This window comes from Sycon ciliatum, chromosome 5, assembly GCF_964019385.1.
Source record: "Sycon ciliatum chromosome 5, ocSycCili1.1, whole genome shotgun sequence".
NCBI classification, from domain to species: domain Eukaryota; kingdom Metazoa; phylum Porifera; class Calcarea; order Leucosolenida; family Sycettidae; genus Sycon; species Sycon ciliatum.
Window position 1 is genome coordinate 7,529,321 of NC_088647.1, and position 27,574 is coordinate 7,556,894.

General features: G+C 45.5%; 1 protein-coding gene across 1 annotated transcript; it reads left to right on the forward strand.

Annotated features, from left to right (window-relative positions):
* Positions 1-621: 621 nt before the first annotated feature.
* Positions 622-27,287, forward strand: LOC135816593 (protein sidekick-2-like). Its single transcript, XM_065329772.1, has 11 exons — positions 622-900; positions 3,927-4,008; positions 6,983-7,342; positions 12,906-13,178; positions 15,587-15,901; positions 16,052-16,119; positions 22,280-22,418; positions 22,584-22,712; positions 23,338-23,424; positions 24,988-25,470; positions 26,253-27,287. Exons 1-11 carry the CDS (start codon positions 895-897, stop codon positions 26,435-26,437), a joined length of 2,127 nt encoding a protein of 708 aa, XP_065185844.1. The 5' UTR covers positions 622-894; the 3' UTR covers positions 26,438-27,287.
* The last annotated feature ends 287 nt before the right edge of the window (positions 27,288-27,574 follow it).

Here is a 27,574-nt window from a genome sequence, read left to right on the forward strand (position 1 = left end):
TATTTGGCGAAAACACGTACCGTTGGTCACAACGATAAATCAGCCCCCATAACGTTTATACGCTGCAGCTTCAACGCTATTTGGGTGATCAAGGTACGAGTACCGTAAAAAATAGCGTTACCGTTGTTTGCTAAGGGTGTCTAGTGTCCCAATAGAACGGTCATTGTCATTTCAGTGGAATTGCCATGGCGATAATGACGTCAGACCAGATCGGCCATCTCGACCAAGCTATTCCAAACTCTTCCGAACGAATCCACCTCTCCCTCCGGATGAGGTTGTGGAGTTTCGAGGAGTTTCGTTTTTCTGAAGAGGCCAATAAGACCACCTCTTCAGAAAAACGAAACTCCTTGAAAAGTCAAAGAGTGACAATTCGAACGCACCTAGATCCACGGTTTTCATCGAAGTACATGTGTGTAGATCCACAACCGGTCCATGCAATTCTAATATTCGAAGAGATATCGCCTTGTGGCACTTTCGGACCACGGCCGCGGCCGGCCACTTACTACTTACAAGTGCCTAGGCTAGTCTTTGTTGGAAAATCCCTGTGTTTTTTAGCGCGGCAGCCCTCATTTTATTGCTTTCGTGTGGCTAAAATAATTATTATGGTGGGAATGTGCGCTGATGTTCAGTGATGATACACACTCACTGACAAAAATGTCATTCGCACTTGTGGAAATGCTGTTCAGCCAGGTTTGGTATTACGATTGTATTATTATTCAGCAGCCCGTTAATGTCTGGCACCACTAGTTGTGAATAAACCGGTTGGGAGGTACAAGTAATTAGTTACCATACCGTTGAAGTAGAAGTAAAGACGTGCCAATCCACTAGTGACAGTTCCCTACTTGTCCGTGTCCAGCTGCTGTTTGAGATAACGTCATTTGGTTCGCTATCGCTATGGCCGTAAGTGTTGAGCTTTTTTGGATAGTAATTCGAACTAAATGTACGTAAGTAGACCCAGGTGCTATTTATCCTAACATTGTGTGCTAAATACTCACGCAGGGTAGAATCTTTGCTGAGGAGGACTACGGTAAAGGTTTTGCCAACACGCCAATATCCATGGTCTGAAGCCACCATGGGAGTTCGAAATAGACCTCTTGGAAGTCCAACAGGAATGAAATCACAACAAAGTAATCCTTGATGATATAGAATCCCCTCAGTACAAACTATTATATCGAAGAAGATAACCAGCAGAATTTGACTGTTGAAAATTCATATTACTATGTGTTAGCCGAACACTGCACATGTGTCTAAGGCCTTTCGGGCCCAAAATCCGTATTTTTGTTGACATTCTCTGTGTAAGGTGGCGATATAAACTGTACCTTCGCGACCCGTAAACCAAATAATACAAACATCTCAGCCAATTCTTATTGGAATTCGTTCAAATTTTCTGGAGACATTCAATATACAGTCAAACCTAGTTAGGATGAACACTGATCAGGCGAACTTTCCATTGGTACAAACTAAGGCCAATCCTATGGTTGGCCAGTCATCATACAATGTCAAAACTATTCATACACGACGAACCCTGTAAGGCGAACTTTCGTGAAGGCGAACTAATTCAAGTGTGATTTGAACAAAATCAACACGTAGTACGAACTTTCGGTCCGCATGCGTGCACTGGCTGTAGTGTTTTTTTCCGATGGTTGAGGCCTCTTGTACCGGCAAAACGACAGCATGGAACAAAAGGCGGAGGACATGCTGTCATGAATTCATTGCATAATACTTACCTGTTGCTGGCTTATGCTATGAAAAAATGCTTTATATGTACAAGTACATGTACCAGAGCATGCACCTTCACATCAATACAGTACATATTATATGCATATTGATTTTTTGTCAGATCTGGGTTAGAAGAACTCCGGATAAGACAAACAGACTTGTTCAGTACCTTGAAGTTCGTCCTAACGAGTTTTGACTCTACACCAAAGGACAAGGAACAGCGAAATAGAGAACAGGCTCTGCGTATGTCCACTATTATTGCCACAACACAGTAATTATTAGGGCTGAAACGAATATACCGAATAATCGAGTACTCGTTTGATAACTCTAACGATCGAGCAATCGTTTAGATTATCGATTACGATTATTATATTTTAGCGTTTTTTAAATTTTAAATTTCTTATACGCGCAGTGCATGCAGCGCAAAGTATATAGTACACAGTACTACACACTGCACGCGCGACTCGCCTTGCATTCATGCTGTCAAAATCGATAAACAGTCCTAGTGTAGTACAACGAAGCTGGAGCATGAAGCTCGAAGGTCAAGGTCGCGTCCGGTCTACATACAGAACACCTTTTTGTGCAAAATTTTGTACATATTTCCGCTTTTGGCCATTCCACGTACATATTCCAGGTGCGGCTTCTTAAAGATTATAATCGAATAATCGATCGTTGTGATAAAGAGCAATCGATTGGGCTAAATGGATGATCGTTTCAGCCCTAGTAATTTTGACCTTACCCGCACATCTTAACCTCAAAATTGAAATATACATGCACAAGTAGACAAGAACCAATTTCTTCTGTGTTAAAATCAAGAAGAAAGACCAAAGTTGAAATGTTGTCCGAAATTTCAACTTCATTTCTACTTTTCATCCTTTCTTCTCGATTTTAATCATTGGCTCTCCATTCAAGTTCAATCTGCTACAGGTTTCGTAACATGTAATTCCAGGCATTGAATAGAAAGAAACAATACCTTTGTAGATCTCAATGGCCTTTCATGCCGTGCCAGCTAATGCGACATCTTTACACTGTCACCGCTGTCATTTTGCTCTTCCACATAGTCCTTTGTTAATGATCTCAGCATTCTATTTATACAGCAAATGAATACAAAAAGAACCATGGTTATGGGTAAGCAGATTATGCTTGGAAAAATGACCAGATTATGCTCTAGCGGATGGTCGCAGGATGCTCGAGAAAACAGCCAATAATGCTTTTATAAGCTCCACCAAAAAGACCAAAAGAACAGGTAATCGTCATCAAAAGACGACCCAGACCATTGTCATGATGTGGACTGGGAGCTTTGTGGAAGTACAAGACAATAATATGCAAGAGTAATACCAAATTCACAAGCAAACGCTGAACTGGTAGATGTCCTATAGTTGGTGATAGCCCTTTGATGAAAACCGTAGATCTACTACATGTACAGTGTACATACGACTCCCTGGTATGCTGCTAAAATATTATTCCAAATAAACAAGAAGCGCTATGTAGAATAAACCCGTGTTTGTAGCGCTATGTATGGTGATTGAATAGCAGGTGTGCATACAACAGCCTCACTGGGCATCTTCCCTTGTTTTTCGGATGCCATTTCATGCTCCTTCTAAAAAAAGGACCTAATTATGCCAAATATAATGCCTTCAATTATGCCTTGGATAGAAGGTGTGTATAACAGCCTCATTGGGCATCTGCCTTTGTTTTCCGGATGCCATGTTATGCTCCTTCCCAAAAAGGACCTGATTATGCCAAAAAATATGCCGGCTTAATCCGCTTACCCCTTAAAATGGTCCATGAACCACGCCCATTGAAGTACTGCAATATAACCAAGCAGAGATCCGAAATAGAGTGGTGTGGACCCAGGCTAGTGCCAGACACTACTGCAGTAACGTCTTCTCCATAGCTTCGGGAATTAAAGTTAGGGTACCTGTACACCGAACATTTTCTGCCGGCTTTGCGATATGCACTGTATAACGCGTACAATACACTTGTATGCATCAGTTAAGAGTAGATTCAACGGGCTTTAAACGAATCCAAAGTCTTGAACGCATCATCAGGTAGTTATAAAATTATGGTCGAGCGGTCTTTACATTCTGATTAGTCCCTTGCCGAGAATATTGCTGATTGGTCGTCTCCTAGATGACGGGAATAACCTCGTTCCAAAGATTTATAGATTATCTGAGCGCTTGTATTTGCTTGCCCTATTTTTGCAGGGACAGTACACTTGTTTAATGGCAATGCTCTTTTGGTTTCCGCTATTTACGCATGGATTTGGATTTTCTAAAAGATATCCAAGTAAGTATGCTTTGATATGTTTTACAAGACTTGTCCTTAGTTTCAGAACTGACCTGTTTATGGTGATGATGCAACACATAACCACTGTATTATTGCCAATGGTATTGAGGAAAGTTCTTGCTATCAACTCCTGAATGCTGCGGAGGCTTTGATTAGCTTAGGGAAGGCATGGACGATCAGTTTTGAACTTACCAAATGCTAGGTGCTCAAGCACGCTCTCCCGTCACCCAAGAGCAACTGGTAAAACTGTAGTAACCCAACTGATGCACGGACAGCAGGTGCTTTTATCGGTGATTGTGCAGCCTAGGTGCCTCCCATGGTGATTTATCGCAGACATACATTTGGCCTTGCGGGCGGTAGGGTGGGTTGGGTGGGTAGGGTGGGTTGCTACGCTTTGAGATGGGTGAACAGTTCATCTAATTTGTCGGACTGAAGGTGGATTTCGAGGCAGTCCTTGTTCTGCACAACACCTAGGAATGTTCCAATCTATACTAGGGCCTTCCACCTTTCGTTTCACCTGGAACCCACTTGATGGCGGGATATTCACCACAGCTTGATGCACACTGCAGCGTGAAGAGAAGGAGGCGTGGAGGGTTATTTTACATCTTTGATGGCTGTGGAAATCCATGTCACCATAACCAGCAATCATGCGGTGGTGTTTTCTTGTCCAGCCAGCTATGTGTGCAGCAATTGTTTAAAACCCACCCCCTGCCGAGGCTCCACTGAATCCATACAAGTTTCTGTCTACCACGTTGTCGACTTGTAACTGCCGCGTAGGACTTCCCTGCTCACTTTGCACAGAGCTCTGTTTGTGTCGAATAGCAATAACGAAATGTTTACACAGCTTCAGGTGGCCTAATCGTGTTTGTAATGACATAACTGTTTTCCTTGAATTGTTTGCAGGCAACCTGCCTACACTCAAGAGAGCACTGCATTTCACACAAATCCATTGGTATCGTTACAACGTTTCGGTCTTTATGACCATCATCAGGAATGAAGTGGACATGGAAAGAACAGCAGTATAAAAGAAGGAGGCAAGCAAGCAAAGCGCGGTACATAGTGACAGCGCGCGTAGAGAAGTGCAAAGCACGTCATGGCGGGTGTGCATTACTACATATACATGACAACACAAGCACAAACGGCGAGGAAAGTAGATACTGCGCTACAGCAGTGATAACAGCCCAGTTCCAGTCTCACACCACCAGTGAGGTGTGTAGAGCCCCGCGCCACTCACAGTAAGGTGGTGTTATAGCAGATCCCAGCCACTGTTGTTGTTAATTTCCGGGGATCGCTCCCTGATGTTGATGGCCTCCCGGATCCTCCTCCTGGGGCGGTCACGCTCAGAACCGAGAACCCGGATACCCGAGAAAGCCGTTGCTCCCAATGGCAATGGGTCAGATGCATGCTTGGCCGCGAAATGCTCACCCAGCGCGGTGCCGCTCACTGTGTTGCGTGCGTCGTCGTTGTGTTCTTTTGTCCTGGTGGCGAGGCTGCGGTACGTCTCTCCGACATATTTATCACCACATTTGCACTCGAGGTGGTATACGACGTTTCGCTCTGTGCATGCTTCTGAACCGGACATGCAGGCGACACAAGCAGCTTTGGGCCGCCCCCGTTTACGGGGCTTGGACGGGTCTACATACCTGCGGCATGGTGGTTTGCGGAGGGCAGACGTGCAAATCATAGAACTTAGACGGCGGTTCCTGTAAATCAGCTGGGCATTTATCTTGTACTTCCGGAGTAATTTATGAATTTTGTTGTGGATATACTCGGTGTGAAACGGTAGGTTGAGGGTGACACGGTATTCATTCTGCACTCTGCCACGTCGGGGGCGCATAGCTCGTTCACGTGCCGAAACTATAACTGACTCTGGGAAGTTGTTGAACTTTAGGATGTTGGTTACTTTTTCTTCACTTGGAGCTATGCGCCCCCGACGTGGCAGAGTGCAGAATGAATACCGTGTCACCCTCAACCTACCGTTTCACACCGAGTATATCCACAACAAAATTCATAAATTACTCCGGAAGTACAAGATAAATGCCCAGCTGATTTACAGGAACCGCCGTCTAAGTTCTATGATTTGCACGTCTGCCCTCCGCAAACCACCATGCCGCAGGTATGTAGACCCGTCCAAGCCCCGTAAACGGGGGCGGCCCAAAGCTGCTTGTGTCGCCTGCATGTCCGGTTCAGAAGCATGCACAGAGCGAAACGTCGTATACCACCTCGAGTGCAAATGTGGTGATAAATATGTCGGAGAGACGTACCGCAGCCTCGCCACCAGGACAAAAGAACACAACGACGACGCACGCAACACAGTGAGCGGCACCGCGCTGGGTGAGCATTTCGCGGCCAAGCATGCATCTGACCCATTGCCATTGGGAGCAACGGCTTTCTCGGGTATCCGGGTTCTCGGTTCTGAGCGTGACCGCCCCAGGAGGAGGATCCGGGAGGCCATCAACATCAGGGAGCGATCCCCGGAAATTAACAACAACAGTGGCTGGGATCTGCTATAACACCACCTTACTGTGAGTGGCGCGGGGCTCTACACACCTCACTGGTGGTGTGAGACTGGAACTGGGCTGTTATCACTGCTGTAGCGCAGTATCTACTTTCCTCGCCGTTTGTGCTTGTGTTGTCATGTATATGTAGTAATGCACACCCGCCATGACGTGCTTTGCACTTCTCTACGCGCGCTGTCACTATGTACCGCGCTTTGCTTGCTTGCCTCCTTCTTTTATACTGCTGTTCTTTCCATGTCCACTTCATTCCTGATGATGGTCATAAAGACCGAAACGTTGTAACGATACCAATGGATTTGTGTGAAATGCAGTGCTCTCTTGAGTGTAGGCAGGTTGCCTGCAAACAATTCAAGTATAATGAAGCTGCGTGAAGCGTCCTTCAAAATTTTATAACTGTTTTCATATAATTAATAATTGCTCGAATAATATGTTTTTATCTGGTTTTCTTCTGGCAGAATGCAGTTTCAATTTGCCCATATTCAACGTAACCAGAGGTGAAGTTCTCTATAGGTTGGAAAATGAACTATCAACGTCATTGCCAGCAGTGACCTGCTGCATACTTCAAAACACTGAAGGTCGCCACCAGCCCTACCCACCATCAGCACACTTCTGGTTCTTACAGAATTCTCCGGTAGCCAACCATCAGCGTCTCCGTGTTCTCAATCACGTAATCATGATGTACAGCATTTATATATGGGTTTACCGCAGCATTGTTTGGCCACGTAGTATAACCAAAGACATAGCTGGTGAATACAAGTGCAGTTACCAGGATGTGGGTGGGTTTTCGTCCAGGAGCTTCCACCTAGTAGTGGGCGGTAAGTCTGTTTCAGAGGTATTTTGGAGTGAGTGTGTTTATATTGTATGTGACCAATGCTGTAGCCAGCAAGCTCTTTTGGCCATCTAGGCCTCATCAGTGGGACTACTCTTATTAGGGCCCTTAAAAGATAATATCACGGTTCACGTGAGCCGGAACCTGGCCATATAGATGCAGCTCATAAAGCGGCGGCAGGACATTAGATCTGACCCAACACAATAAAGGTCGAAGAACCAAAATCCCATGGGAACGAGTTATGAAGCAACTATCCACGACTGTAACGAGATAATAAGCACTCACAACATGCGATAACAGTGCACACAACTGACAGGCTACTGAGACATTCAACAACCTAAGACCTAGCTCTAACACATCTCCAGTGCGCAAACCAACATAGCCTTCCAACTTGTTGTGCACTGTTATCGCACGTTCTGACTGCTTATTATCTTGTTACAGTCGTGGGTAGATACTTCATATCTTGTTTCCATGCATTTTAAACTGAAATGGAGATTAACCCTTTCAGTACTCATTATTTTCGCAATTGAGTCAATCCAGAGTCTACAAAATACAAATTTTGTCAAATCTCTGCTCTCCTTTGGCCATTTCTCACAAACAACCACTCTCTGGAAAGCTATTGATGGCAGCTATGCACTCGTGGAAACTACAACACCAAGCGCCATTCATGTGTGCAGCGCCGTGATGAAGAATACGTTTTCAATCTCAAACAAATATGCGCAGTGCGATCTGTCACGAGCGGCTCACCGATTTGTAAAATCGTGGCTCATAGAAACCAGACGAAGTTCTGGTGAAAGTGCCTAAAATCCGAAGGATGTCCAGCCCCAAAACGCATAGGTAAGCGAGAAGATATCAGAGTTATTCTCAGCGTGACGGCAACTCAAAATGTTTGAATGCGCATTTTTGATCGCGTACTAGCTTCGAGCTTCGTCGTGCGTGAATTATGCACCAAGGAGTAAAAGCGATAGTTGCAGTCGATAGCCAAGGTTTTCCCGAAGATGTAGCGCCCTCATTTGTAATGATCCGACAATATTTGAGCGTGTGACGAAATATTTAGTGATCGCCTATTGCATCGATCCACTTGGATCGATATTTGAATGGCTGGTAGTGAGAGGGTTAAGAGGTGTGGAGACAATAACTTTAATTCCCGTAGCTATGCAGAAGACGTTACTTATTATTATTATTATTATTATTTATTCATATTTTACTAGGGCAGTCCCCACAGACCTATGGTCTTCTTACAGGGTGCCCTAGCCACGTGAAGATAGCGGAGCGAAATGCAGCAGGTAGGGATATGGTGCGAATCGCAGCAGGGAGGGCGTTCCATCGGTCAGCTCCAAAATAAGATACAGAGTGATAGCCAAAATACAATCTGGCATGGGGCAGTACCAGGCCGAGCAATTCCTGAAAAAGGGTAATTCTAGCAGTGCGTAATGATGAGACAGCACGAGGAGTGAAAAGTCGGCAAAGTAGGGGACTAGCACGAGCATTTATGCATCTATGTAGAAACACATAGAGGTTGGCAGCATAGCGAATATTTAACGGTGTTAGGTGCTGTCTAGCTAAGATGGGTTGGATGGAGGCAGAGGGAGGGAAGCCAAAGACAGTGCGGATCGCCCGATTCGCGATGCTATTAAGAGCGTTATAGGTGGTCTATCGCAGGCAGTGCACGTACGCATTGCTCGCGTACTCCAGGGTAGATTGGACAAATGCAAGATAGAAAGTTCGCTTGGCTCTAGCACTGAGAAGGTGGCGGCAGCGGCGAAATGCATTGACCTTGGCATTAACTTTACTTCTAATGTTACTTACTTGCTGTTGAAACGATAGATGCTCATCTATGATGATGCCCAGGTACTTGGCTTGCTGCGATTGCTCTATACGGCTGTTGCAAAACTGTAGGGCACAGTCTGCATGTACATTGGGTTTCCGTAGCAGCAGGAAATGTGTCTTAGATGGGTTCAGCTGTAGTCCACGGGCCTCCAGAAAGCTGCTCACACGGGTCAGATCATGTTCCAAGGTCTGTGTGGCAGTGGAAGGGGACGGGTCGGCAGCGTAGATGTTGGTGTCATCTGCATACAGGAGGCAGAGGGATGACTGTAGGCAGGCTGGTAGGCGCCTGGTGTAGACCGTGAACAGTGCCGGTCCCAGGACAGCGCCCTGAGGGACACCGCGATTGGCCGTGTACGGGGTTCCAAGTGGTTGTCGGAGGCATTTCACTTGCTGTGGTCGGCTGGACAGATAGCTGGAGAACCATTGCAGAACAGTGCCTCCTACTCCACAGCGCTGCAGCTCCAGAAGGAGCTCACCATGCAGGACACAGTCAAAGGCTTTGCTGAGGTCGAGGAATGCTACAGCAACCACGTTGCCAGAGTCCAGGGACCGCTGCCAACTGTCAATGCATAGTGCCAGTGCGTCACCGCATGAATGACTTCAGTAACGTCTGGCGCTAGCCAGGGTCCACACAGCTATAATTTGGTATTTGTTTGTTTGTTTGTGTCACGCCTGGCGCTATCCCGTATCTGTCCCGTACCGTACCATCAAAGACAGCTGGCCACAAACAGCTGGCCACAATATTCAAATAGGGCTTTCCAATGCAAGATCATAACGTGAAGCAACTTGGAAGAGTGAGTATGAATGCGAAGTGTATCGGGGATTGCATGCAGGGTGATAGTGCGGGTTCGAATCCCAGGTCATGCCTTAAAAAAAAATAGGAGAATTGAAAATGTTATAACATCTATGCTTTTTTTTGCCTAGGTTATCAAGGCGGTAGACGGTGTCGTATTACCCTCGACCGTACCTGTACCATCAGAGACGGCTGGCCACAAACAGCTGCCACAATCAAATAGGGCTTTCAAATGCAAGATCATAACGTGAAGCAACTGATCTGATCTCTGATCTGATCTCTGATCTGATCTCTGATCTCATCTCTGATCTCATCTCTGATCTCATCTCTGATCTCATCTCTGATCTGATCTCTGATCTGATCTCTGATCTGATCTCTAATCTGATCTCTGATCTCTGATCTGATCTCTGAACTGATCTCTGATCTGATCTCTGATCTGATCTCTGAACTGATCTCTGATCTGATCTCTGATCTGATCTCTGAACTGATCTCTGAACTGATCTCTGATCTGATCTCTAATCTGATCTCTGATCTGATCTCTGATCTCATCTCTGATCTCATCTCTGATCTCATCTCTGATCTCATCTCTGATCTCATCTCTGATCTCATCTCTGATCTCATCTCTGATCTGATCTCTGATCTGATCTCTGATCTGATCTCTAATCTGATCTCTGATCTCTGATCTGATCTCTGAACTGATCTCTGATCTGATCTCTGAACTGATCTCTGATCTGATCTCTGATCTGATCTCTGAACTGATCTCTGAACTGATCTCTGATCTGATCTCTAATCTGATCTCTGATCTGATCTCTGATCTGATCTCTGATCTGATCTCTGAACTGATCTCTGATCTCATCTCTGATCTCATCTCTGATCTCATCTCTGATCTCATCTCTGAACTGATCTCTGATCTGATCTCTGATCTGATCTCTGATCTGATCTCTGATCTGATCTCTGATTTGATCTCTGATCTGATCTCTGATCTGATCTCTGAACTGATCTCTGATCTGATCTCTGATCTGATCTCTGATCTCTGATCTGATCTCTGATCTGATCTCTGATCTGATCTCTAAACTGATCTCTGATCTGATCTCTAAACTGATCTCTGAACTGATCTCTGATCTGATCTCTAAACTGATCTCTAAACTGATCTCTGATCTGATCTCTGAGTTTGAACCAACAGCCATTTGCCTTCCCATAGCCAGAAACACAATTCCTTCATATCGCCTCAAAGCTAGATCAAGTAGTGATTACAATTATTATGATACTTGCTCCTGCTAACTGTGTGGGGACAACAGGGTTCTAGCCAGCTCGAAATTACTAGTAGGGAGCAGGCAGGGAAAATAGTTACTAGTACCCCTAATCCATTTTTTTCCTTTTTCCACATTTATTTTCCCATGCAAATGCAACTTAAGGGTGTGAACCCTGACTTCAACCCGGGCAAGGGTGCCTTTATGAACCGTTTGTTACTATCGATTGAATTTTTCGTTGAATTGCCTGAAAAGAGACCCAAAAGCCAACAAAAGTAATGAGTATAGGGGACACTACATTTTCACGGGGGGGGGGGGGGGGCACTGCCCATCCCCTCCCCCACCCTCCTTAAGAACGCTGGGAGTATTTTTGAACTGCAGCATCTGAGACCCGTAGTCGCTCCCTGGTGGTTTTACCTGTAGTTTTCCCTGAGCAGTGTTTCTGCTAAGTACTATTTTCCCTTCTCCCTTTTCACTTCTCTTTCGTCTCATCCACCCTTCCAGGAAACTCCCCCGATTCCATTTACTTTTGGAGAATCCTTCAAATAAAGTCTAAATGAAAAGAAAAAAGTCGTGATGGTGACATACATGGAAGGAGATGGTATGGTGTCTTAAAAGAAAATTTATACTCACGCCACCCTGTACCCCAAAGTTGAGACCTGTATCAACGACATTGTTCACTGGATGAGCACTTGGTACCTTAAGCCAAATGTGACCAAAACCGAGCTCCTCCTTTTTCCCCCTCCCACAGATCCAGTGCCCATTTTCCACTTTCCCGATGATCCCGGTCACCCTATCTCTGTAGCGCCCCACCATAAACACCTTGGCATTGTCATAGATTCCGCCCTCTCCTGGTCTCACCATGCTGATCATGTGTCGTCCAAAGTATGCCGATCTGTCGGCATAATGTCAAGTCACTTGTCCCATTTGCCCCAAAATTGCCGGATTAATTTTTATAAATCATACATCCTTCCCCTCTTCACGTACGGCTTCCCTGCCTGGTCCACCATTAACAAAACCCACATAGGTAAATTAGAAGTTCTCCATCGCCGTATACTGCGCATCATATTTCGTACTGATCGTTATATCACAAATCTAGACTTGTATGCTGCTGCATCCACTACCACTCTGCAACATTACCTTGATGCTTCCAAGTGCACCCTGGCACATTCAATTTGTCTTGACCAGCACCCTGCTCATTTACAGTCCCTTAATTGGTTCAATTCAGGTGGCACCACCCGAAGCTGCATTCGTCTCCCCTAGCTAGGTCTACCCTATTCGTAAATTCCCCTTTCTTTTCCTCCTACTCCACGTGGCTCCAACTGCCTCCCAGTGTTAGACAAGCCCCAGATATGCCCAAATTCCGTACCCTCGTCAGACAGCACTTCAGTATCTCCCAGTAAACAAAGTCACAGTCACCACTTCCGCTGCATAGCTCGCTGAGCATCCCATTGCTTTTTAAGTTGCTAATCCCTTCCCACTTTGTGTACGTGCTCTTCATTTTCTTTTTTTCTCTTCTTCCGTGGTTGGTCTCACCCTCTCCTCAATTCAATTGGCTGTCTTGACATGCCACGAGGTGCAGAAATAAATAAATAAATAAAGTGCAGCCGGGCTCTGTGATCAATACCAGGATGGCACTTAGTTATTGAAATGTTCATGTGATTTTCCTTTTCCAGCAAAAACCAAGATCACGTTCATTACCAAGTCAATGACAGTCGTTGCATCATCGTGGAAGCTTGAGTCTCTAGCTTTGCACTGCAAAATAACTGGTGATGAACTGAAGTATTCCTGGACGAGAGATGGAGTGCCGATTCATGGAGAGTTGGGTGTAAATGGTTGGACACATTCATTTGATGGCGCAGTGACAGCCAGAGATTCGGGAACATACAACTGCTCTGCTTCCAGTCGCTATGGTGTTGATTGGAAACAACTTCATCTACGTGTTCTTGGTGAGTTTATCATTCATAATTTTGTCAAAAGGGGGGGGGGCTGGGTATTTCAAAATCCTCTCTCACTTACGAGGACACCTACAACTGAAAATGCATGTGTCACATAAAGATACATGTGTCACCGTTTTCCCAGGGGAAATGGAGATAGCAGTCCGTTTTCAGACCTGACAGGACCACACGACGTCTGAAAACACCAGCACAACCAGTCCACCAGCAACACTCCAAACACTAAGGAGTACAGTCAACTTCGCTAATAACGACTGCGGATATAACGACAATTCGCAAATAACGACATAATTTTCATGCCCGGAGCAAAGTCCCATCCAACTGTGACACATATAATGAGACTTCGGGTATAAGGACACTTCGCGAATAAGGACACTTTTCTGATGCCCCGCCGAGTGTCGTTATAAGCGAAGTTGACTGTAACTACAGTCAACTTCGCCAATAACGACATTCAGCGGGGCATCAGAAAAGTGTCCTTATTCGCGAAGTGTCCTTATAACCGAAGTCCCATTTGAATGTATGTGAACCCATATTTTGTATAGTATGACATGCATATCAAAATCAAGCTCTTTTCTTGCTCTATGTCAATGTGTACTTTATTTTCATATTGCAGTTGAAAGGAACTAAAAACTCAATATGCAAGGGAAATGAATTGAAAAATATGCCTTTTTGAGCCATCTACAGGGCCAGAGACATGTACATGTACATGTATGATGATTACTGTACAATCATGTACAACTACATGTACATTGTATACATATAGGTGTGCTGGTAAATCCAACAATTTTGAAGCCAACATAAAAAAGGAAGAAACCCCCCCCCCCCCCCCCCCCCCATTGGCTGCATTTTCTTGCATGTGTGCCTTTATAATAATAACCATCACCATAGGTTCTGGTACTTCTGCATGACAGGTACATGTACATCTACTTGACTGACAGGTACTTGAAATAGCTGTCAAAAGCCCAGAAAGTCGTTATTCAAGCAGTGAATATGACCTCGGGGCACTAAAAGCATGTCGCTATACGCGAATTGTCGTTATTCAGATAGTCGTTATATCCGAAGTTAAATATATACAGTTAGATGGGACTTTGCTCTGGGCATGGAAATTCGGTCGTCATTCGCGAATTGTCGTTATATCCGCAGTCGTTATTACCGAAGTTGACTGTACTTGCTTGCATGGAGTGTTGCTGGTGGTCTGTTTGTGCTGGTGTATGCAGCCTGCACGCGTCGTGTGGTCCCAGCAGGTTGAACACCTAGTTCAATTTTATGGATGCAACGTAGAAGTCTGTAACCTATTTTCCAAATTTTCTTCATATTTAGCAAGCCAATGTAATAGGTAGCCGAGTGGTTATCAGGAGGCACGTCAAACAACACACAAATAAGGCAAGGATTAACTGTATTTGAACTTTGTCCGGTACACACCTGGACTTAAAAAGGCACTGAATGAAAGGAAAGAAGTGAGCTTACTCCGGTACACACTGGGAGGTCAGAACTGCTCTGTCCTATTCAGTTCTGTTAGGCTCACAGCAGATTTTATCGGGCGTGGAAAGGAAAGAGATCCGGCATGAGTGAGGGAAAGGTTGGAAGTCTGTTGGGTCCTTCCAAACAAAATGTGTGAAGGCATAGCTACAGTATCCAAATGCATAATGATAAAATAACCAAACGGACCTTTGGAGGAGGATGGAGGGCATCGTTAAATGAAATATCTTTGGTGAAAACCGGATCTAGCAAGTATTGTGGAAAGAAGGGAAGAGATACACCGTATTTTCCTGAGTATAAGCAGCACTGGAGTATAAGCCGAACCCAGATTTTTCAGATTTTCAGATTTTTGGTCACGAAATACAGACACCTATCCCATCTACCACCGCTATTTCGACCATTGTAGAATACTTGAAGTAAGCCACACTGACTTTTTGGGCATGAATTACTGGTCTTTTAAAAATTAAGGCTTATAATCTGGAAAATACGGTAGCAAGAGTACATAACCCCCCAGAGTGTGTAACACCTGGTCCAGCTCTGCATAGGGTCTTGGTCGAGCGTAATCGGATCTTTGCGTCATAATACCGTACACATCTGAGGGGAACCCGGTGAGTCGCGGGTACTCTCAGATCAAAAACAATGGTACCCTGCCTCGAGACCGGCCTTGCGCTGGTGTGGAGTGTACGCATGACATCAGAAGATCCGATTCCGCTCGACCAAGACCCTATGCAGAGCTGGATCAGGCGTTGCACACTCTGGGCCATGGGGGGTTATGTACTCTTGATAACCCTATGCAGAGCTGGATCAGGCGTTGCACACTCTGGGCCATGGTGGGGTTATGTACTCTTGATGGTAGTCGTAACCCATAATTCCATGTTTTCTCTATTTTTGAATTGTGGATATTGTCTACTTTCTTCATGTAGATATACCAAGATTTTGGCTCAAGCCACTACCTGCTATAATCATGCCATACTCTCTTCTGGCAAGGTCAGTTGGTCTTCGTCTAGTCCCACCATCATCAACTGGCAATTCACCAATAACAAGTTATGAAGTCACTTGTAGACCTGATGTGGAGTACAGACCATATGTGAAGGACAGTGTACAGAGGTTTTCAGTGACCAGTGCCACTGTTACTGGTCTTCAACCAGCCACCAAGTACAGTTGCTGGTATCATGTATGGAATGCAGTTGGTCGCAGTGGTCCAAGTCCAATTCTGAAGCTGATCACTCCGGAGTCCCGTAAGTACTCTGTTGTGGCCCTGTCTTTCAGTTTAGTGTCCATCTTTGCATGTTCAACATGATAGAGATTGTGTTTACTAATCCAGTGATAAGAGACTGTGATTTTCTGTGTAAATGATTGATTAATAATTTTGTCTGCTGTATGTGCAGCCCCAGGAAAACCGGAAAATCTCTCTACAGTGTCTAGTTCAGCAGGGCATGTCACCACATACTTCAAGGTAAGACAACAGTGCAGTTTATCACTGAATGAAAATCAATGATCTATACATGGAAGGACGTTGTTTGAAGTTTTATTTTACATCGCAAACCAAACGGGCATTGATGCCCAATATCATGATGGCAATAGAATAAAAACTGTGGCTCGATAAAGCTGTACTTGAGAAAATGAGAAAAACGTCAATAGGAAATATATGTTTAAACTCGTATACTGAGCTAGTAATAAAATGTAAAAAAGAGAAGAAATACATGAGAACGAGTTATGCAGCAACTATCCACAGGGGCGTGCTCGGCCCCCCAACTAGGGGGGTGCACGGGAGCCGAGGGGAGCCCCCCCCCCCGGCAATTTTCTGCAATTTGTTTGCAACCTATTTTAGAGCATATTTGCATACATTACAATTGCAATTACCCAGATTGAAAATTTTGGGGGGTGCACGTGCCCCCCGTGCCCACCGCCAAGCACGCGCCTGATCCACGACTGTAACAAGGGGCTACGTAACCACGAACCTTCCAAGTTGGAAGGCTGTTGGTTTGTGCACTGGAGATGTGTTAGAGCTAGGTCTCGGGTCGCTGAATGTCTCAGTAGCCTGTCAGTTTTGTGCCCTATTATCGCACTTTCTGACTGTTTATCATCTTGTTACTGTCGTGGATAGTTGCTGCATAACTCATTCTCATGGAAATATATGTACCGGTAATTACAAGTCAAGTTCGAACAGAATTAACAATCAGAGAGAAATAGGAAGATGAGGACCTATGCCAGAGGGAGGTACTATTCGGCCATACTAACCGTAGACAAACACTTCCAGCATTCTTTTAAACGGCATTGGACAACGAGCGGACGTGAGTTCCCGTGGCAGGGTGTTCCAAAGCTTCACGGCGGAAACCAATGGGCGGCTGTCGCCAGATGTTTGCCGAGTAAGCGGCACAACGTATTTGCAATTGCCATTGCCACAGGTGTTACTGGGAGGTTGGAGGGTTACTCTATCTTTCAGAAGAGGGCTGATGCTGCTGGTCTGGACATGGTGCATAAGGAAACGGAGTTTGTATTTGGCACGTTCATTTACAGGGGTCAGGGAAAGGCGAGTGTATATAGGAGTGGTATGGGACGGGAAGGACAGATTGGCTACGCAGCGAACACATCGCTTGTCGAGGACAGTGACCTGGTGCCCCTGCTGAGCCGTGAGTGCAGGGAAGAACACGTTTGATCCATAAAGCATGTCAGGAAGAATAAAGGCAGAATAGAAGAGGAGTGAGTGGCGTTCAGATAGCGACGGGCGGATGGTTCTCAGGGTGGTTAGCTTCTGGGAAGTTTTACGTACTATGCTGGAGACCTGCGCGTCCCATTGAAGACAGGAATCGATCTGTAGGCCCAGAAAGCGAGCAGTGGTGGTCTGGGTGAGAGGCATCCCGTTGCATTCAACGTTGAGTTCCAGGGTACTACGGCGTGATGCCTCAATGGCTAAGACCTGCGTCTTGTCGGGGTTTAAAACCAGGCCTTTCCCGTGTAGGTAGTCAGCCAAGTTTGACACAACAACTGACAAGACTTGCTTAAGGGTTGCTATGGATCTGCTTTGTTTGGTTGAGTTGGGTAACTCCGCTCTTCTTCCGCGCTCACCGGAGGAATTTCTCTAGTCTCCTCGCGCAACTGGGGAGCACTCCAATGAAGAGAGAAAGATTTTCATAGAGCGGCTTGCTGTGAGAGGTGGACTGAGACTTGACGGCACTAACGGCGAATAGCAAGACCTTCCGGCCACGGAACTGCGGGACTCTGCGCTGGTGGTCTATCCGTGTGGAGGCAAAGCAAACGCGGGCAACATTCTGCTGAAGCGAGCGTGGAGCTGAAGCTGGATTGGTGACTGGAGTACCTGCTTACTCCACAACACCAGCGCATGATGATGTACATGTACAAGACTTGGTGCGTATTAAACTCAATTTTGTGTTCCGTCAGCGTCAGTGTCAGCAAGTACATGTAGTACAATTTGTTCCCAAAATAACTTCGGGACAGTCTGTTCATGGTTTTCATTTGTATTGGACTCGTTCTCTACACTTGGGATAATTTAGCGGCAATTCTAATGTTGTAGCGCTTTTCTCTTGTAATTTAATGGACCCTGTATTGAGTAACTGAGTTTTGTGTTTCGTTACATTGTCGACAGATCTCCTGTGTACTCATGTCCACTAGTAGTACTGCGCCAGTATGTAGCTGGAGGTCTGCTGACGACAGGTAGCGGTCCATGGCCAGGGTGAAAGCATCTTCCGTGGAGTGTTGTGGCCGGTACGCAAACTGAGTGGCGGTCAAAAGTGAATGGGTTGATAAGAAGTCACACAGGCGTTTGTGGACTATCTTCTCCAAGATCTTCGATGCTATTGGCAGCAAAGATATGGGACGGTAATTGTGAGATGCGTTCTTGTCACCAGACTTAAATAGGGGTCAAACATTTGCAATCTTTAGGGAGACGGGCACGATGCCAGACAAAATTGATGCATTAATTAATATGGATAGCGATGGGGCGAGGGCTGCTGCACAATGCTTCAGGATGAATGCCGGAATACTGTCGCTGCCCTCAGCTTTACGAGCAAAGAGTCTCACGAGGAAGGTGAAGACCTCCTCAACACTAGTGGCCTGGAATTCCCGCAGAGGATCCCGTGGTGACGGACCACAAGGTAGGGATAGCTGCACAGGTCTACTTGGATCTGAGACTACTCCACTGAATTGCTCGCTGAGTGTTGCTATACTGACAGAGGGTGGAATGGAAGTTTTGGTCCGGCCGCTGAGCTGGTTTATTGTTTTCCAAGTCAGGCAGGCACAGTGGGTTGGGCAAAAACCATGATTGAGATACGAGAGGTACCTGCTTCAAGTCCTGCCTGGGAGCGTTTTTTCCAGTCGTGCTGCTACCCACAGTCAACTGGGAACTTGTGGCCAGGCACAAGGGGTACATGGATGCAGCTAATGGGGTCGTTCTCGGCACTTGTGCCAGTGGTTGTGAGACTTATCCACTCACCCCCACCGTTACGCGCTGCATCTGCCGCTAGGGTTTACCGGGTGTTAGCGGCCGTCGTGAGTTCCCTTCGGGAACGGACACGATAATTTACTTTAAGTAAGGCGTGAATTTGCCTGACTCCGTGTGGGAAGATTCTTGTAGTACTCGGCCCTGAGGCGTCGCGACATTCGCTTAGCCTCGGCTCGTGCTGATGTGAATACAGTTCGCAGATCCGTGCCAGTCGGTGAGGCTCGCCAGCAACGATGTGCTGCGTTGCAAAATAGAATAGTGTCGTGGAGGGCAGGTAATTTTCAAGGACAGGGCTTGCGGAGGGAAGCTTTAGGCCGATACGTTCGGACAGGAGCGTGCTCATGCAAAACAGAAACAATCGTGTCAGTCCAAGAATCCCACATGGCATCCACAGTCTAGGCGGTTGAAAAATTCTCCAGGTCGCAATGATGCAAGTCATTAGCGAATCGGTTCGTATCGATCCTTGCTAGGTTACGACCGCACTAGGCAGCAGGAGATTCCACAGTGCACGTGAAAGGTAGGCCAATTCCGACCGCAAAGTGGTCGCTGATGGTACAAGGGAGAACCGTGCAGGAGGTTATTGCTCCATCCGCAGCTAGGGCGAGATCCAGTGTTGTTCTGCTGCCGTGGGGGGCAATGCGGGTAGTGTCCTGCACCTTGTTGCTGATATTGAACTGATCGCAGAAACGATGTAAATTGTCGAGCTGAGGGGCTTGGCGCCGGCTTACGTCGACATTGAAGTCGGGGACGATGGCGTTGACGCCGCTGCTGTGTCTACTGTGTGTCTACTGTGTTGGACAAGTCCTGCCAAAATTGTACTGGCGTACCTGGAGGTCGATACACTCCTCCTAGGAGAATCCGGTTTCGATGACTTCTGATCTGCAGTAGCAAAAGTTCTATGTTGGTGTAGTCACCCACCACTTGTGCTTGAAAGAGATTGTTGACATTGGCTGCTAGGTCACCTCCATGACTGGGACGATCCCTCTGGAAAAGTGCATGGTTAGGTATGCTGAGCAAGCTGTCTACGGTAGAGCTAGATAGAAAGGTTTCCGCCAGTATCATGATGTCAATGTTTTGAGATAGTATGAAATTCGCAACTTCATGCTTTATATTAACCCTTTAAGAGCCGCCCCATACTTGAATGCGTCGTAAACGACGCATTCAAATGCAAAACTTCAAATGATCGTAACTCAGTCCAATCTCGCTCAAATCCAGTGATCAAAATATCCAGGGCGAAGAGAAAACTCTCACCTGTCGGGAGAAACAATCCGCGAAGCGCTGCGAGCTACGGTTCCTGAGATAAATCACTCGTAAGTTGAGCCGCGATCGCGGCAATTTCAAAAGCGCGCAGTGCGACTTTGGTATTGAGAATTTTGAGACTTTTCGTCACGTTGGTTTACTCGAATTTGCACGGGTTTCACTGTTGATATTGTCAAGAGTACACAGCGAAAAAATTGGAACTCCACGATCGAGCAAAATGAAATATCTGGAGCGGGACGCAATTGGACGCATTTGGGGCATTTTTCGTACTGTCGCTGCGATCTAGCGCTGGATAGACGGTGTGCCGGCGATCATGATCGACCTCATTCTCTTCGTCTCGCGGAGACCTTTCCAGGAAGCCCTAGATTGTGAGGATTGAGTGAGTAGAACTGAAGCTATGATCCAAGGAACACGAAAAAATGCAGAATTTTGAAATTTTCCTGTGGCTCTTAAAGGGTTAAGAAGTTAGCACACATTGAGGAACCCTACTCTAAGATTAAGACTAAGGGCATTGTTGCTGTTCGATAAAGGGGATAAATTAGGGGGTGTGGTCTAGAATGACATGGGATCGCATTAGGGTTTAGTCGGGTGTCGGCATTCATGATGTGGCTGAAGCTGAAGCTATCTTATCCAAGACGAATCTCCACTCTCGTGCACGCACCTCCGCGGGCCAGAGGTCTTCCTGCAGGGCTTTGTCGATTTGATGTGCTGGGATCACGACATGTGCGTACGCCAGTCCGAAGTACCGGGATTCTGACACACTGCACTTCATGACTGGCAGGTCTTTTTTCTCGCGCCAACCTACTATGGAATCAGCACTACATCCCATGTGGACATTGTCAAGGTGAATTACACGCCATTTTATCCGAGGGGCTCCACGAAAACTAGCAGGAGCTTTAGGTTTGTGCTGATAGTACGAGGTGACTGTGGACTGGCCTGGTTTGTGTGCCACGTCACGGCTTGTAGTGGTAGTCCTATTTGCCAACGTGCGTGCGGCCCTGAGTCAGATGTGTGTGGGTTGATCACTGATGTGGCCATGGAGGACGTGGACTGGCCTGTTGAGGTACATGTACCCGTGCGTAACTTCCTCGATGAGTGCCGCCACTTCGATCCTCAGGGAATTATTGTCAACAACAGCTTCTTTCATGGCAGCCAATTCCTTGATCAAACTACTCATGATCCCCATCAAAGATTCGCCACCACAACATCTATGGTCATGACACATGCATGAGCACTTACGGTTAGCAGGCAAGTTAGACGAGGCCACATCAATTTGGCATCCAGCAGAGCCGTTTTCGCCAAATAAAGGCATGACCTCAACAGAACCGTTGATACCAGTGCTCGGAGAACCACTTTGGGCAATCGGGGTCGTAGTAGAGCTATCTTCTCCGCTTTCTTTAGACCTGGTTGACATGGGCATGGCGAACCCGTAGAAAACAAGAAAAAATCAGCCAAAAGGTGGAGCCAGAAAATTTGCATCCTACTACTAGTCATTCCACTTTATCCTCTCAGTCAAGAGCATATTATTATTATGTTTCCAGCATAGTATTGTGTTTCTGATAATATTATACATAGCACCATCAAATGTCAAACTGATTGTTTTCTCCCTTAAGCAACCTAGTCATCCACACCACAAAAAAACATGTCCAGGGCCTTGGAATCCATCTCTTCACAGCTTGAAACAGTATAGGAGAATAGCGGCATTTTTAGTTTCTAGTGTGGTATGCAGTAGAAGATCGTGTACAATGCTGATGAGGGGAAAATGCACCAAAATACATCAACCTGTACATAGCTGTCAAGGGAAATTACTTCTCCCACCAAAGACATCTGATATTTAGTATCCAACTGCCAATAATCTCTCTTCCATTTTGATTCATGCATGTTTTTCCTACAGCCAATGTCACCAGCACTTACCCATGGCGTACTCACTGGATATCAAATTACTTTCAATGCCACTGAATGTGTTACACATCAGGACTGCCCATGTCAGCAATACAACTGCTCTCTACACGGATCTGCATTATTTCATGAAAGTAAGTTTCTATCAGTGCATCTTCTTGACTCTCTCCACTAACATGGGCAGCTTGACAGTCTCGACCTTTCTGGTGACGTACCAACTCACCGCAGTGTACAGAAAATACGATACTGGCATTACCTGTTATATCATGATATCAATGATTTGTATCTTGTTATTCCAGGTTGGGTCAGCAACTCAATCTCCTTGTCTGGTCTGAGATACTTCACAATGTACCAAATATCAGTTGCAGCTATCAATAGAGCTGGTGTTGGACAGAAGGCTTGGATCAACTTCACCCCTAAGGAATTTGGTGAGTCGTAATTCGGATTAATCAGGGTTTTTATCATTTGTATTGAATTTTTGGAAGGTGCAGTCGCCTTATCATATGTTGTCCCTCGCTCATTAGAAATATGGCTGTTGGTCGCCCTTCCCGTTGGCTGAGTTCTTTTCTGCGAGAATAATGTAACAAATTGTGCCGTGGTCCCGGTGCAAGCACATTCATGCTATCAAGCTTCAGTACGTCTTTTTTTCCTCTTACGGTGCCCAGTGGCGGGTCGGGGAGGGATGGGGGGGGGGGGGGATGAGTCTTGGGAACAGTTCGTTGTCAGCTTTGCTTGGATTTGTCATTGTGCTGATGCTGTTTATGTTCTTTCTGTTTTTGTGTTGTTTTGCATTTAAAAAATCCTAGTTTTAGGCAAAACACACTTGCAATGTGGCTGACATACATGTAGGTGTAGACTCTGCAACATTGTATTTATCCGAAGCTTTAGTCAGTCGAGTACAGTTTTGCCATCCTCTAATTCTGCATGGCATGCCAACACAGAGAGGAATTTTGTAATGAATATGCATGTCGCTCTGTAAGCATGTAGCATTTTGTTATTTGTATCGAAAATGTAACACAAATTTTGTTCTATTGTTGCTTGCATTGTACACAGCACCAGGTCCTGTAAATCGTGTGGTTGCCATGGTAATATCCAGCTCTGCAGTGCAGACAAAGTGGGAAGCACCTGGCATATCTAATGGTAGGTACTCTATACATGTAGTATGTGTACTTTTAAACATGTTCAAATACATGTACTTATACATTTACATGAAACCACAATCGACGCATGGACCATCTGCTGACCCCGATACCTCTCAAAGGGGGATGTACAGTCTATCGGTAGTCAAGGTAGTTTGTTTTTCGCCGTTGTCATTTTTGGTGCTCCTCCTTTTCACACGCAGATGAACGCACCCACAAACACGCACACACCCACAAACACGCACACACACACACACACACGCACACACACACACACACACACACATACATACACGTACACACACGCACACACACACTTGTACTTGTACTTGTTGCTCACTGCCAAAACTGTTCACGTGGGTCTCCCCGGGAGAAGGGAGAGAGACTCAAAAGGAATCTTGGAAAGATGACTTAATTGGCTGTTGAACCGCCCAATGGCCGACACCCCCTGAAATCCCCAAAACTCTGGGTGGACTTGAAAATGATCCCACTTATGGGCTCACCACACCTCAGTAAGTGGGTGAGGACAAGGTGCAGAAAAAGGATTGATGGCATCAGGGTATCTGTCCTGGGATCCAACTGCAGTTACTCCTGCCCCCAGTGAAGGTAATACTTGCTACAAGTGTGGGTGGCGCACACACACACACACACACACACACACACACACACACACACAAACACACAAACATAAACACACACACACATTGCTGATCGCAGCTTCTGTGTCTAGTGGTAATCCTTGGTTGGAAATTCTTGGATTAGCCCGCACTTGAGGAATGTTGCAACCTGATTAAAATCACTTTTAAGTTAATTTAATCAGGTTGCAACATTCCTACGTTAAAACGTAAGTGTTGGCACAAAACTAAGGTACTTGTGGATGCTACCAGCTGTCAAGGCGTGCCAGCATTGTTCATTTTTAGTCTGGTGATTGTAGCAGGCAGTCTTAGGCTGTTAAGGTAAAACTTACCTTTGATAGCCAGTCCACTACCCTCTCTTCTCTAGCACAATCACAGGTAAAATTTAGCACGTAGGGAGAACCTTTGACATCTTAGAGTTATTTCAAAATGGTACCAAGTTTCCATGGGTTTTATATAATAAATATACCAATATGAAATTGCCATCCATTTTATAAAAATATTCCGAAAGTTTTGATTTCTATCTTAATGATTGTGTTGATATTTTGTCGCGCGGTCATTCTGATCATCATTTGAAAATGTAGAAATCTGTGTATACTCTCACACAGCAGCCTAACCGCTGTAGGATGAAGCAGAACATTGCACTGCCGTGTTTGATCAGGGCACACCTTGTTCCTCTTGGTAGTGTCTGAATATATTGTGCTGCTTTTTCCCGTTATGTCTTTTGCTGTTCTTCAAAACATTTCGCCGGCTCACACTTTGTTGCTGGTTTGACACCTGTAGTAGCTTTATCTTTTGCTTATGTGGGCTGCTTAATTCATTCTCTAGACTCATCTACCACAAACAGTCACTGATCACTTCTTCTTTCCGGCTAGAATTTTGAAAATGTGCTACATGTACCATTGTTTCTTCTCCTCTCTTTTGACCAGGCAATATCCTGTACTATACACTGGAGTATAGTATGGTGAATTCTCAGTCATCTGTGCAGAGAGTCAAGGTCAATATCAGTACAGCAATGTTACAATACAACATCACTGGACTACTGAACAACAGTGATGTTCTGATTACAGTGTTTGCTGTCAACTCTGCTGGTCCTGGACCTGGTGTCACTACACGTGTTAGCACCGCAGACCATGCTGAAGACTACGTAGAGAAGAGTCCATCCTCCAGCCCACCATCTCAAACTAAAGTCTACTGCAGTGCTCCAACAGATATTAATTGGACTGCATTTGTTGGAAGTTCATTCAGTCCTCAAACCATCATAATGTTGAGCCAAAACTTCTCTGATGGGAGGTCCGTGAATGTGACATGCAAGGATGGATTGTATGTATCAGGGAATCAATCACAGCAGCATCAAGTCATCAAATGTCAAGACAATGGAACATGGAGTGACGAATTTGTAGCATGCTCAGGTAAGTATTATGTCTGCCATCCTTGTAAGTCGTTCTGACAGTGGCCAAAAACTTCACAATTTTTAATTTCAACGCATATGGCTTATTGGTTTGCAGGCTTGCCTGCGAATCATGACATGAGGTCCCGTTGAATAAGCGGTCACATGTTCATGTCTACACCAGCCACATGGTCACCTTGCCTGCAGGCTGCAACCTACAGTCTGTTTGTGCCCTTTCCTGTCACTTGAGTTGAACCATGTTGTGAAAACTATAGCCTGCAGGCACGGTGATCAGGTGACTGGTGTAAGCATGACCGCTTATTAAACCATGTTCCTTTGGAAATAAGGGCCGAATACTGCATCGCAGCCTCAAAACCAGTTGTCTCCGCGTGCAGAAGACTAGAAGACATGGGCCAATCGTGCTCATCCGTTCTTTTATAAGAAAGAAATGGCGCTTTTAGTGACATTTTGCTTACACATCCCCATCTAGTAGGGTACAAGTTCGATTGGGAATAAAAGAGGAAGGGAGCGTCTGAGCTCCCTCGGATCAAGACCATTGTACTCAGCACCCTGAAGACTACAACTGGTGAAAAATTGATTTTAGAGTATACTTCCCCTTTAAGCTGACACAGCAGACTTTCGTGGTCCACTCCCTGTACATTCCTGGATGCATAGCATGATCACTGTGATGAGGGGTAAACTTGTTGCTGCATTAAGTGAAGTTCAAGTTGATTGTTTGGGTCATTTAAAAATGTTAGTGGATAAGCTGAGAAATTCTAGTGTGCGTTGCTGTGTTTGCATTAGGACCAGCAGATGCGCAAACGGCACAGATGCGAGGATTTGACGGATCCAAGTCGTCCTCCAATATTGTACCATCATCCATTCTAGGAGGTACAACAGTCATCCTCCTAGTGATCATTCTGCTGTTTCTGGTCATACCATGTATCAAGAGGCATGCACGGAACACCTGCACGTCTGTCCGAGGATGATACAAATGTTTTTGAATGGATGTGAGTGGTGTGTACATTGTAGGTTGATATTAAGCCTACAGTAAAAGGATTTTTTGTCTTATAGACTACTTTAATACACTACAACAGATCAATCTGGGTTTCACCCAAGTACCGTATTTTCCGGGGTGTGTTAGCCGCACTTTCAAATGCCTAAAAAGGAAAAAAATCGCCACTGCGACTTAGACTCCGAATGCTGGCCATGGATCAACCAGTGATACAACGTGACATGCATAAACTGGATGTATATGTCATTCGATTACTTTTTATGTATTTATCATGCGCAGAAATCCATCGTTGTAGCTGTATGATGCTTGTATGTTATCAGTTCAGAGTGAGGGACAAACAAAGATACTTTTGTGGAACTTCGTGTTTCTAAACATTTTTTTCAATTTTAACCATTGGTAATGGTATTGCATGTACCAGTACCCTTCAAGTTTGGATGGCCAAATTTCAAAATCTGAGCGGTTTATGCTCCGAATGTCAACATTAGATACGGATGTTGGGCCCGGAAAAGGGGTGCAGCTTACATCCCGGTGTGGCTAACACCTCGGAAAATACGGTATCTCTTCATCTGCATGTGTTTGGATCTTTTTGGCTCTGCCCTCGTGGCATTGAGAACCTTTGCAAGAGTTTAGCAATGTAGCTTGTGCTGTCCGCTCCCGTGGTGGTTGAGAGCTGTCCTTACTGCCTTGCATGTGATGAATAATACTTAATGTTTATTGTTTGTCTCACTATGTAGTTGACGCCACTATTGGTATGAATGGTATCTTAGGTGCTATTTTGCCACTGCTCAGACCGCGAAAGTGCTGGATATAAGGACTTGCTTGCTTCCATATTCATCACCATTGTATTTGACTTGAAAGCAATGGTACGGAAGGCCTAGTCAAAACTATAATTATGACTGCTGTGCTTCGTGTGCTGGAAGGTAGCAATAATAGGACACGGTTGATGTCATGTTAGAACTGCTCTTATACAGTAAAACCTGGTGTAAGCGACCTCTGGGTTTAGCGACCACCTGCTCTTAACGACTGTTTCTCCATGCACCGACAGTTCTACACAGACACTGTGGGACCTGGTTCTAAAAACCATCGCTTTTGCTTGCACCGTGGGGTGGTC